A 13,491-nucleotide genomic window follows, 5' to 3' on the forward strand; every position below is an offset into this window, starting at 1 on the left:
CATTAAAGTATAAAAACCACTGAACTGTGCTCATCTAATAAATGTACAAAATATATAGATGCTTAGTCATGTTTCTTTTGCAACAGAAATTTATTGCGATGGTGATAATTAAAAAAGACAATCATAATTGACAAGTCCTTGCAGTGTATCCATGAACCGCTCTGTATACTGTATAGAAGTAATGACAATAGACACAGAGCCTGTTTCCCAGTAATGGATGATCTTACTTCCTGTGTCACCAAAGACCATGCTGAACATACTTATTTAACTACCTTATAGCCGTGCTATAAAAACATCACAAGGTGTTTATATTGTAAACCATATAGTAGATATGTTTTATACTTCAGTATGAAAATTATTATTCAGTCTACAGCTGCTTGCTGCCCTTTATGATTCATGTTCATTGAGTGGAAATAAATTGAAGAAAAAAAAACTTTGATCCATTTTGCTTCTGCTGGAGGAAAAAGTTCCTCTTAAACTCACATTTAACCCAAAGTCAAGCAGGGACAGTTCCTCAAACTTTAATGAATATGCACATCAACCTTTTCCAACTAATGGCCCACTTGAAAATCTCAAAAATGTTGGTGGCCCACATCTGACCCCATAAAAATAGAGAGGCCAAATACTGCGTTCGTAGAGCACTTTTTTATTTTAATGATAACGATGGAAAATAAGGGAGAGGTCACTTGTTGATTCACCATCTGTCTCTTGACTCTTTTCTTCTAATTCTTCTGTCGCAGACCAGTTTCCATTTTTAGACTCCAGTTTTTTGCCAGGGATGTAATTTAGTTCTTTTAGCGCACAAAAAATAAACAAGTATAAGATGTGGTCCGGCCTGCACCATCATTGGCTTATCACAGTGATAGGCCTTAATACATCATGTTTAATGTCGTTAAAGGTAATTTCTTTATAAAACTTTAAACGTTATTTATATATATATGTTTGGGGTTTTTTTTTTTGGTTTTTTTTTTAAGAATTACATCCACATCACCAAAATTGTGCTGTTTTGCAAATGATTTGTTGGCCAACTTCCAGTACCTCTGTGGGCCACCAATGAGAACCGCTTGTTTTTATCATGCTGTCATAATTTATGTATTAAGCATCCAGAAGCAAGGAAAGAAAAGATTAGGGGAATATACAGTGAAGACCATAAGTATTTGGACAGTTGGACATGTTTTGTTCCTCAGGCTGCGGCTTCCACCAATTTCTTTCTATATTGATGTAAATCTCCTCAAATTAAAACTGAGACTCTCCACTTTGCTGCAGTATCAATTATTTTATTTCAAGTTGAATGTGCTGAAGCTCAGAGCCTGAAGAACAATAAATATCTTACTGTAGAAGTACTTACTCTGATGCCACTCAAGGTGTTGATTTGACAACATTATGACTTAATATGAAAACAGGGATTTTCCTGCCAGTCAGCAGCAAAACCACGGTAAAACCAAGCACACTTTTGATCTTGAGATGTAGGGAAATTCTTAATGCATCAAGGAGAATTATTAATGAAGCATTACACATAGGCCTTTTTACAAGAGCAATACCACAGCTTTGATGTGGTGTCTTGGAGATGAAACGTTTTGCTAGAAGTCATTCATTGACATTTACCCCGTGGAACAATAAACACCTTCAGGTTCATCATGTCAAGGTTGTTATCACTCAAGCACTGAAAAGATTACTGGATAAACAAATGATTAAATGTAACATGTTTACTTTCATCACCAGTTTGTCTTCCTGACTGACACTATGGAAGATGAAAGGATTTCACGCAATTACTCTATATTTTGTATTGACCATTTGACAGCTCTTCAGCCTGTCAGAGGTAATAAAATTTAATGGAAATACTTGTATTGATGCTAAATGTTTGAAATCCATACATGTCAGGACTTTTGTTTCAGTAAGTTAAATCCTCAATGTCACAAAAAGTGGAAAACTTGAGGCTCTTCAAATAAATTTTATTTAGCATTTGTTCTCAAGAGCTTATGTCTCGCAAGATCTCATATGAAAGCTAGAACCCTGAAACCAGGGATTTAATTAAAAAAAGATCAATGCAAAGTTCTTAGTTTAAAGTGTTATTGAGTATTAGAGTAAAGGTTCTTTCAGAATATGGTGAACCAACGATAACCCAATGAAAAGATTTATTCACAAGGGAAACTGCATCGCTGCATTATGGCTTTTGTCATCAAAGGTATCAAATTATAAATTGTATTGTGCACAACATCTATTAATCTTCAAATGTGGGAAACACATTGACCATCGCTGCTCAAGCTCCAGTCTGACTCTTGAGTGCATCAAGAGAAATGTCTGTAAGAGAAAAAGAAAAATGTTCCCATGCTAATGCTGTTAACGCTACCTGATAAGTTTTAATAACGATTTCAGAACAACTGGTTCATCTATTTACAGTGCAGCCAAACAAATTCACGTAGATGTAATATTAGTCATAAGTTTTAATCAGTCAGGCCTTTTTCCATCATGCCATGACCAAACACCATCTGACTTACTGCACACAGTAAAAGCATATGAAACCTGCAGATCCTCATTTTCTCCCAGCAATATTTCAAAGTGATTCGTTGTCAAAACAAAGCAGAGGATGACCAAGTCTTGTTTTGCTGATGCATTTTCCATTTGTCAGCACAAACCTCAGTAAAAAAAACACATTGTATTTTCTGTGGCTGCTTCATGCTGCCACCACCTCCCAATTTGAAAGCTTTTAATGTGAGCTAGCATCAGTAAGAAATGTTGGATTAACACTAGCAGTAACTCAATATTCAGTGACTCTGGAGCAGTGTTAAGAAACTAAATGATAAACAGTGAGGCACAGTGAGATAAATTGTAATCTTACCTGTGAATCTCTTGTGGGAATGGCCAGCCCGACCATGTAAATACATTAAATGCCTGGGGTTTTGAGTTCATGAAAATATTGAGCTGAGGATTACAGTGGCAAGTATGGTAGTGGGATAAATTAATGTTAACTAGAGTTGTCATCACTTTTCTCTAAGCTCAGAGTTTCTGGTGTTCTGGTGTTCTGGTCTCTGCATAATCTTTTAAAAGAGACCATTGTTTGTGGTTGTTTTGCAGGATTAAGTGCATTCATTTGGTTTCCCAATGTCTGTAGAATGCTTCATTTATACTTGGAAACCTAATTTTGAGACAAAGACCGAGCCAAACGTAAGTTAGAGGAAGAGTTAGGAGTTTGGATGTGTCTCACAGCTGTTTCATAAAGACTCTGTCATGTGGTGCAGTTTGAATACACTTGCTGTCAGTAATAGACATTTTTCTCCGTCAGCCTTGCCTGTTTAGAAAGCATTAAAAGCATAAATAGATAAGTCCTCACAACACATTTATTTAGCTTTATGGAAATATTTCCCTGAAGTGATTTCACATGAATATATGTTTTTCAATAAATCAGTTTATTATCCTCGTGTTTTTGCTCTCAGTTTGCCTCTATTATCGACTTCAAACAGTGATTTGGTGAGCTGTGATTGGTGGGTATCCCTTCAGCGTAAGTCATTCCCTGATGGTAATTAGTGTTGTGTGAGCTGCGGTCATGTCTCCCAAGGAAACTCTCTGCCCTTGGTCTTCTGTAGGCAGCAGGGGAAGCCAGACATTAAGCCCTAATTGATAGCAAAGGGAGAGTGGGGCTTAGCACTTTTTTCTGCTGACTTGTGCAGCCAATTCACATCAGCTCAGCGTCCTACACTGTCTCAGACAAAGGACCTCAACCTTATCAGGTTATTATTAGACACTGAAACATCTAATGATCAAATGAGTGGGATTTGTAGTCACAAAACACATCGGATCTAAAGCCTGGTTATTTATCAGTTTCCTCTTCTACAGCAGTAGGGAGGGATTTCAAATAATCACAGCTGGAGAGTTTTATATTTGTCCCACACTAGTAGTAGAAAAGAGCACAGGGAAATGTTGTGAAGGTGATAAAAACAGCCTCCTTTCTGCTGTGATTAAACAAACTGTTGTGTAAAGTCTATGGGGGATGTAGTGATGGGTACACTGCGCGCTTGCCTGTCACTGTGGCTGATGTTGTTCGTTGGCACGCCAACAGATGCTGCAGCAGCATCATTTGTGGTCTGATGTACTTTACTTTTTCATTCCTGGCAGCTTTAGGAGAAATATTTCCTTAGGAACATTTTAATGTAATGTGTCGTGTAATCTCTGTGAAGGAGCTCAACAACACCTTTCCAGATGTTGTCCGTATTTACAGCTTCACACACTGAAGGTACATTTATATTCATCACCAGTCAACCAAACTCAGTAGGGTGCTGAGTTTAACAAGAGGCAACATTACAAGAAATACCAGGCAACATTTTTTAAAATGTTTGTTGCTTTATAGCTGTAACAAAATTGGTATTTCATTTTTTTTTTTACATAATGATGAAACAGACTTTTCAATTAGGATGCCTAAGAACTCAGCATGAAATGTGCAGAGCAGGGAATTTTACAGGTGCAAAATAAAACTGCCCTACGTACACAATACACTGATACCTATGTACAGTATCTGCAATAGATAATATCTACTGCAGCCTAAGCTTCACCATTTACATTAATTCAATAACCTGCATATTTCACAATTTTTTTTATGTGATGCTTTAAGTCAGTGCTCAATAGAAAAGATTGTGGTTTCTTATTGATCCAGTTTAACTACTAATAAATGTTCTGAAACTGTTCTACAGTCATTCAGTTTAGTCACACCTCACTGAAGCCTGTAAACAAGAAAACGTGATTAAATATGGGAAAAAGGAAAAAAAATATTTTCATCATTATTCTCTTTGTGTTTCAATAGAGAATATCCAAAATATACATACAGATAAGTGAGATCAAAGACCTTTGTACATTGTGTGAACACACTGAGTCAAATATGTTTAACGACTGCAAAGGCTTTGTGATACTACAAATGTCTGCCAGCAGTATTATCCTTTAAGCAACAAGCCTGTGAGAAAGCATAATCCCTCAGGAAATCAATGAGGGCATTGTTGGCGCTTTTGCTGGAGTGTTTGAGTGCACACAGTAAACTCTGACCTCTGTTACTCTACAGTGGGCTTCAGCAACATATACACAGAAAATTAAAGACGCCAAACACATGTCCAGGTCTACTCACAGAGCAGATTGTTTCATTTGATTTTCTTTGTGTAATTGTCTTATCCTGAGCTTCATTTACACCTGATTTAGGTGTAAAGTGAACTTCCCATTTTTAATCACAATTATGTTAATTAATCAAGAATGAACTTCCTCTCTCCAATTTAAATTTTCATCTCCAGGCACTTATTAAGAGGGAAGAGGGTTTGGGAGAGCGGTGTCCTTCCATTGTTTTGACAATCACTTGCTTCAGTTTTCATGTGATTTAAGTGAACAGTTTTGTCTCCATACTTTGTAAAGTTGTCTGTGATGGGATGTAACAGTTTGACACCTGCTCTGTGATCTCCGTCCGTATGGTGGCTGTTTGTGAGGCTGTAAAGCTGCAGCAGCAGCAGAGAAGTGCTGCACTGTTGGTGTTGTTATTTTTGACAGAACCCCGGGCTCTTCCCTCATTTTCACTTTATTTTTGTCTTTAAGGTTTGATGTGCTTTTGTTGTTCGTCATTCGGTTTGTCTCAGGCAAAGCTATGTTTTTAAAAATCCAGTGAAATAAATTTATACATGTTGATTTCCTCAAATCTGGAGTTTCATGAATCTGGCAAATTAAACAACTTTGTGAGAATAACTGTCACCTTTACACTGTGAAACTGTGTATAAAGTGATTTTCTCTGTTAATGTTCATGGACTCTGTTGCAGTTGAATGAGAATAAATGCTTGAAATGAGCACATGAGGAAGGTCGATGTATAAGATGTCATTTAACTGTTGTATCATTGAAAGTTTATATAAAACTGTTGAGTTTTTGTATTTATAATTCTCCTTTTTTCATTTACAGAAAGAGCTGAGTCTTCCTCGAAGAGGCAGTTTGTAAGTACCTGTCAATATGTTACATACTGTACAGCCATCTGCTTCAAACTGAGTGGCTTCATTTGTCTGTTAACAGGAAAATCATGTAATAAACCTTAACCTCTCACCATACTACCCACCTATTCAAATTAGCTCAAGCAATGTTTAGGTTTATGTGCAAGTAGTAGGACTGCATAATATAGTTGAAATCAGTATCTATCTAATCTAATTAATATCATAGTTCATAGTCATTTCTACCCATATAAGAAATTTTAGATGAAATATTTTACTCTTATGTTCCTGAAGTGAAAGGTGATGAAGCTGAAATGACATTTAAATTCATAAACTCTGACTGTGAACTCATGATTTATTGCCATACATGAGTGGGCTTTTCAGTTTATTTATTCAATACGACCAATGCATGTTAATGAACATCAGCACAAAATATGTGATGTAAACAAACTGGATTACAATAAAAATGCTAATTTACATCCGTTGTCCCTAGACAGGTAGCATAAAGGAGAAAACATTACAAGTCACAATGCACAAATACAAATATAAAGCACACAAATAAACAAAAATACACTTTGCTGCATACTGAATTAAGCCAGTGTTTGAGATGTGTCTTAAGGTGGAATATGTCATTTGTATCTGTGTTCAGTCTGTGCCAGAAGACAGGCTGTAAATTGGTGTAAATTAGCTTCACACAGTTACAACATACAGTTTGGTTTGTGTGCAATTCTCTAGTGGTATTTGCTCAGTATAAATGGTATGTTCAAAGTTTCAGTTTGTTGTTATTACCAGTTAAAGATGTCAGTTAATTTCATTGACTGATGTTAGTGTTCTTGATCTGCAGTGAGCTACTGAGCCTGTTTGAAGTTCAATGAATTATTAGTTTTATTTGGTCTGTGAAATCGAACCTGCATCATAAACACATTTTACAGTGATTCCCTGAAATAGCCACATAACTGACTTTGTTGGCACAGACGTGACTCGGACAGGTTCTTGTTGTTCTTTCACATATTCTGCAGTCGCCCTGTCACATTTAATCAGTGTCCTCTGTGTTCAGTCTGTGTCAGCAGACGAGCTGTAAATTGATGTAAATTAGCTTCTCAATAAGCAGCATATAGTTCAGCCTGAGTGAGTGTGCAATTCTCAAATGGCATTTGCTAAGTATGCATGGTATATTTGAAATTGATAGTTTCCGTGATGGACTATTTAAATTTTCCAATTCAATGCAAATGACAATATAACATGAAATGGAGAATTAAAGTAAAATAGGAAAAAAATACATCATGACCACAGACAGAGAAAAAAATTGAAAGAAAAAAAAAAAAAATAGAACTAAAAAAATAAATAAATAAATTGGGCCGCCCCTGTGGTTCACCTGGTAGAGCCGGTGCCATGAGGGCTCGGTCCCTGCCGCAGTGGCCCAGGTTCAGGTCCTCTCTCTCTTTCTCTCTCTCTCTCTCTGTCTTTCCTGTCTTTCGCTCACTGCATTTATAATAAAGGACAAATGCCCCAAAAAATGTCAAATAAAAATAGACAAAAAATAAAAAGCAATAGCTCTACAAAATAAAAATAATAAAAATAAAAAACTGTGATTTATGGATGTAACAGCACTGCTTGCCAACTGGTCTCAGTGACCCCTCAGTCATTCACATTTTAATGATTTTTTTATGAACTGGAAAAACCATTAAACATTAAACGCTCAATGTATAAAAGTGTTACCATTACAGATGATACTCCTCCCTACCAAGCAGCCTGCTTTACGTTTCTGTTTGATGAAGCTGGGAGATTGATGATAATGGATAAAAACACAATATTAAAAAGAATTAAAATAAATGAAGAAGTCTATAAATCTAGACTGGTTGTTTTGATAGACGCAACATCCCCTCAAGTAAGAGCCACCTTCTTCTGTTGCCCTCAACTGATTTGACCACCTCTCTGTGAACTGTTCATTCTTTAATCTCAACACGAAAGTCATTTTTTTCCCTGCGTAGATTCTTTCAATTACCAATCGCCACCTGTCATGGATTCAAGGCTCCTTCTTCTTAAGCTTTTCTTTTCTTTTTTGGTAGCTACCAGTAGTTTGTGCAATTTTTCTCCTGTCCTGTTCATTTTATTTGGAAATACCACAAAGGTGGGTAAGAGCTGGCCTCTATATTTCACTGCAGACTTTACCCAAGGCAAGACAAGACGGGGATATTTCTCCAGTACCCTGCTGTTTACCTGGAGGTCATTCTGAATACAGAGTGAAAGATCTGAAAAAATATATAAGAATTGTTTTCTGGTTTGTCACTTTGTGCATTTCTGAGAAAATGTTTTCCCTCACTTCTATTAGGACTCAACTTAACATATTTACTTATACAGTGTTTCAGTGCTGGAGGACAGAATAATATCTATTTTTCAAATATTACAGAGTCAAAAAGTGGATAAACCTGCCTTTGCTCTAATGGTCTATCTGTACCACTATGAGTCCAATAAAACTGTCCCTTGGTCGGTTGGTTAGAGTTTTGTTATTAAAATTAAGTTATTAAAGGTGATACCTGGCCAATGATATGTCAGATCAATCACAACTTTTAAACCAGGTCAAGACACAATAGAGTTCCATACATTTGATTTTGGTTTAGTTTATAAATATGTTTTATTACGGAGGAGAAAGATTTACCCATGACACCTTGCTGCCCTCGCTGCCACCTCACCAGAGAGGGCACCCACTGTAATAGAGGTGAGCCATTACTAATGGTGATCTGCTGTGAGATCCGTTTATATTTAGAGGCTGGAGTCTGTAGTAACCTTGGTATCCATAGTAAAGGTGTTTGGATATGACTGTGTCAGATTTATCATAACTACAGTTTATTTAAATTACTGTCGCAAGTTATCTAATTTGTTACCTTGGAGTGAGCATTGTAATCCATATCTCATAGGACAGGTGTACTGACTTCTCTTGGTTGGTATTACAGCTCTAATCTCTGACTGTGTCACTCGTGCTTGATTTCAGTGGGGGGGCCTTCGTGAATGATGGATCGTACCTTTTACACTGTGTCGTGTGAAGTTGTTTTCAACATGAGTCATTCTAGTTGAGCCATTTGGAGCCTATTTATAGGCTGACCTTAATAACTGGGGGTCTTCAGCTGGGTCCAATTAAATAACTGAAAATCAATCATTTCTATGTGCTGGCAGCTCAAAACGCAGTCACTGTTGACCAATATGTTAGATACTCTTCCTGTTTCTCATCCTCAGCACAAAAATGCAGCCTGTCACAGTTTCAGCTCTGAGGTACCAAAGCTGCTTTGCTGTGCAACTGGAGACTGTTGACTGTAGATCTGTTACATGGGCTTTTTATGGGGATATTCAAACAACAGATGCTGTCAACCGTCCTTCATGGACAACATGGCAGATTGTTGTCAGTGGTTAGTCATATACTGAGATTTTTGAGTGGTAGTTTTATGGCTGTTGTCCTCTCTGGGGTTTTTATAAGCACAGTATTTTCTCTGTTGCCAAGTATCAAATATATCCTAGCTCTGGCACACACCTGCTGATGCTGACCTGATAACCTGAACAATGACTCGTCCTAGGGTCAATGTAAATGTATCTTGTCAATTTAATGCAGAATAGAAGGAAAGTAGAACTTGTGGTAGAACCTTCTGCACATTTTCACCCTGAATCAGCAGGTTTTTGTACAGGCTGTAAATGTTCATAAATCAACTTTAAATCAACTTTAAAGCTGCACTTATCAATATTTTTATATTATTCAAAAGGCCAAAGGACTGTGCACAACGTGAATACTGTCGCTCGTACTACTTAGTTCTCCAGTCAGAGCTTTTCAGCATCTCTAAGTTCGTTGTTTTGGTTTCTGCAGCCCACAATTTGCTGTTTTGTGTCTGTCTCACTGCAAAGCAAATGATTTTTAAATGAATAAAAATGTTTCTCCATATCTGCCGGAGGAATTATTGGGTAACTGTTTGCTATAATTTTGCCATGTCAGCTTCATTTATGATGTGATGGTACATATAATATTTGTCAGTGTTGTGTTTACAGCTTGTTGCGCTGCCCCCAAGTGGCCAAAAATACTTAAAACTACTCAATGCAAAGTTAAATGAAAGCACAAAGACATTAGTGTTTTAATAATTCATATTCTGCAGTGTCGGCCACATTTCTGTCTTTGTCTGAAGGATTGGCAGTGGCAGTGTCAGTGTCTAATGAATACCAAGCTCTTATGTTAACAAAGCCAAACAGTGTAAACTGAGGTGTTGAAAGGTCAGTGATGATAAACATGATAATGTCTGAAAGGCTTGATATTCATAAGCCCTGTAGAAAATGACTTAATATGTTTATTCCTTAAGGGGAAAAGTCAGTGGAGGTTTTACAGGTGTTAACAAAACAAACACTGCTGGACGATAATGAGTGGCTGCTCCAGTAGGAACAGAAAATGACTGTTGCCAGACAGTAAGTGCAGCAATTATCAGGAATATTCTTCAGCTTAAGTGTTGCATTGTGGTTGTGAAAGTCACAATAGTTACCTCACCTTCTCCTAATGAGGATGATTTGTTCTAAGATACACCAGCAGACATGTTCTTCCTATTCTGTGAGTGTGACCTCAATTAAATAACGTGGTCACAAGAAACCGTCATAATGGAGCAGCTTCAGACGACAGCTGTGGCATTAATTAAAATGTGTTAATAGGGTTGTACATATTCCTAATTCCACATTAAGGGACAGGTAAGAGGATGGAGTATAGTGTTGTATAAGTGAAAGGCTTTCTGAGCCACGTGCTGTTGAACTAAAACGCTGATGTGGCTCTACTTTCTTCCATCAAGGTATGACTGATTTTTCAAATGAATTCAACAATAGAAGCTCCTCGGCACATTGTGCTGTGAGTCAGTCAAAGTTTCTCTCACCCCAAGTACAGCAGCATTCATACATTATTATGAAAACCTGAGTAAGTCACCTTCCTTCACACAAATCACCAGAACAAAAAAAATCACTTCGACGAATGGTTTTCAAACATAAATTCAGTCCAGATAAATTAGTTTGGCTGAATGTTTGTCTTTTTTATAATATGATATGTAGTAAATACATTTAATGAACTGATTTATTTTTGTAGATGCCTAGCTTTAATTCATTAACTAATCTCTGTGTTGGTAGAAAATGATACGAGCATGCATATCTCAAAGTGGAGTCCTGCACAGCACACAGCTGATTTATCCGGTGCACTGGTTTCCTCAACTGGTTGGCTGGAAAGTTTAAGGTCGGGGCGTACTTCAAACGAACTCCTCTCAGCACATGTGAAGGAGTGTGAAGTGTTTATAACTGTTCCGAACAGCCACGCTCAAAGGAGGCGCGAGACATGATGATAATTTTTCAAGTGGGGATAAGAGTTTTTTTTCCCTCAATGACCTTCATAGTGTTAGTTGTTGTTGTGTCAGTATTTATGTCAGGAACGAAGACAGAGTTCAGACCCTCTGTACTTCAATTCCTTCACACGACCAGCCTGTCACTGTCTAAAATAGGCCTGTGTGTCTGTTTTGGAAAATTACAAAACTCGTTGGATGGACGTTGTTATTATCCATTATTGAATCCACAGTGCAAGTGGGAGATCAGCATCAAAATACTTTGAAGTTACATAGACAGTAGTTGTTTTTTTAAACTTTTTATTCATGGTGGTTTTACATAATTAATACAAATAGTCGCCGGCCAGTCGGGAGTCGCCGGTTCGACTCCCGACTGGCCCAGCTCCTTCCTGCATGTCATTGCCCCCCTCTCTGCTGCTGTCCTATCACTCTCCACTGTCCTGTCAAATAAAGGCACAAAAGCCCAAAAAATATCTAAAAAAAATAAAAAATAAAACAAATCATGTGGAGTAACAAATACTATACTTACAAATACAGTACAAAAAGAAAATAAATAGATAAATAAATCACCTTATTATAGTAAAGAATAATCATAAAGTTCCCACCCACCCAAAAAAAACAACATTCATGTTGACTCCAAGTTTGTACTCTTGACCTGCTGTAGATCTAGATACTCTAGATACAGCTCTGCATCCTCTTATGCTCCACTTCCTGTCCGCCTCCACTACTGGCTCTGTGGTTAATGCAGTGTTCAGAGTCATCTGCAGTGACTCTTTGCTCCTCAAACATGCTCGTAGTAATAAAGAATTCATTGGTGCACTTGATGAGTGAGTGAGGCAGCAGCCGAGTGTCGTTCTGTTCTGCTCTGCTTTCTATACTTTCTCTCCGAGCATCATCATACAGCTGTTAGCAGTTACAGTTATTGTAGCTGACTCATTGCAAACACTACACATTTTAGTGGTGTAATTTTTTACAGTGTGCTGTCAAATTATCTAAATAACTCCCCTATTCAGTCATGCAGTAGTTCATCCTTAGACACTTTCCTGCCAGTGAGTCATTGATTCATTTTGACTTATTGGAATCTTGGTGGTTCGGCAATAAAGCGTCTGCAAAGATAAGTGTGGGTAAAATGCATCATGGGTGATTCTTACTAATGATAAGCAGCAGCCTCTGGGGTGTTTTCAGTCCCTGCAGGGGCTAGGACAGGCTGGTGCGTCATTGTGCTTTATTACTTTGAGTTTCAGTATTTGATTCCACAATCACACCCTACACTCATATGCCTCCCTAATTTAAGCACAAACACTGAATTCATGCTTCGATTTGCCTGCAAGCTTCAATGTTACAAACAAATTCCTCTGCAAGTTGATTTTTTTTTTTTTTTTCCCTCTGCTTCTTTGTTTTTGTTTCTATTTCTTGGAGCCAGTCAGCTGTACACTGACTGATGTGGACAGACGGGTAGTGGTGCATTATGTTTTTCTTTCAAAGATGACATCATCTCTGGTTGTGGTGACACTGCGTGGTACGGTGCGCGCCACGTGTTGGCGCCTGTCAAGGTGACTGCGTGTAGAGGAGCAGACAAAATGCAGATTTAATTTATTGTGTTCATTTCTGTTATGTAGGAAGTCACAGGCTGGGGGAGGAGTTGTGGTTGGGGTGGGGGGTGGAGGGGTGGGGGCGCACACAAATGTGCATGCATTTGTTAAGGAGCAGGGGGCGTGTATTAGGGGAGGGAAGAAGGGGTATTGTCCTGCCTCCTTGCCCTCCGCAGGCAACTGAGGATCTCATTTGACAGCTTCAAGGTGGAACGTGGAAAGACCAAAACAAGAACCTTGCCACCCCCCCTTTTTTTACCCCCCTCCCTTTTTGTAGGGGGAGAGAAAACCAGTCCGTCTCATCGCACTGTGGTGGCTGGGTTTGGCTCTTTGTCAGTGCAAGGGGGGACGGCAGGCAGGCAGGCAGGCAGGCAGGCAGGCAGGCAGGCAGTGTGAATGCATATCATGACCACAATAGAGCAAACGAGCACAGTTCAGCCATGAAAGCCCAGCGGGAGAGGCTGAGAATTCCAGGGCTGACGCTAGAGTGAGTATTTATCTCCGTTATCCTACCGGGGAGGCAGCTCCTCTGCAGTGTGTAGCTTCATCTGTGTCTGTGTCATATTTGTTGCTGTCGTTCAGCTGTGTGTTAGCTTTAGCAGCAGCAGCAG

The 13,491-nt window shown here is 38.3% G+C and overlaps 1 protein-coding gene across 7 annotated transcripts in view; it reads left to right on the plus strand.

Moving 5' to 3' along the window:
• mast4 (microtubule associated serine/threonine kinase family member 4) overlaps window positions 1-13,491 on the plus strand; it is a 97,193-nt gene that overhangs the window by 41,361 nt on the left and 42,341 nt on the right. For 6 of the 7 annotated variants that reach the window (XM_071466729.1, XM_071466730.1, XM_071466731.1 and 3 more), the window contains one exon: window positions 5,921-5,952. In XM_071466729.1, coding sequence (XP_071322830.1) covers window positions 5,921-5,952 — 32 coding nt within the window. Of the gene's footprint in view, window positions 1-5,920; window positions 5,953-13,143; window positions 13,368-13,491 lie in introns of those variants that run through there. The other variant, XM_071466738.1, reaches the window with a different exon arrangement.

The sequence above is a fragment of the Trachinotus anak genome, unplaced genomic scaffold, assembly GCF_046630095.1.
Source record: "Trachinotus anak isolate AG129_WGS33_773 ecotype Australia unplaced genomic scaffold, CSIRO_AGI_Tana_v1 ptg000028l, whole genome shotgun sequence".
In the NCBI taxonomy this organism is placed as follows: domain Eukaryota; kingdom Metazoa; phylum Chordata; class Actinopteri; order Carangiformes; family Carangidae; genus Trachinotus; species Trachinotus anak.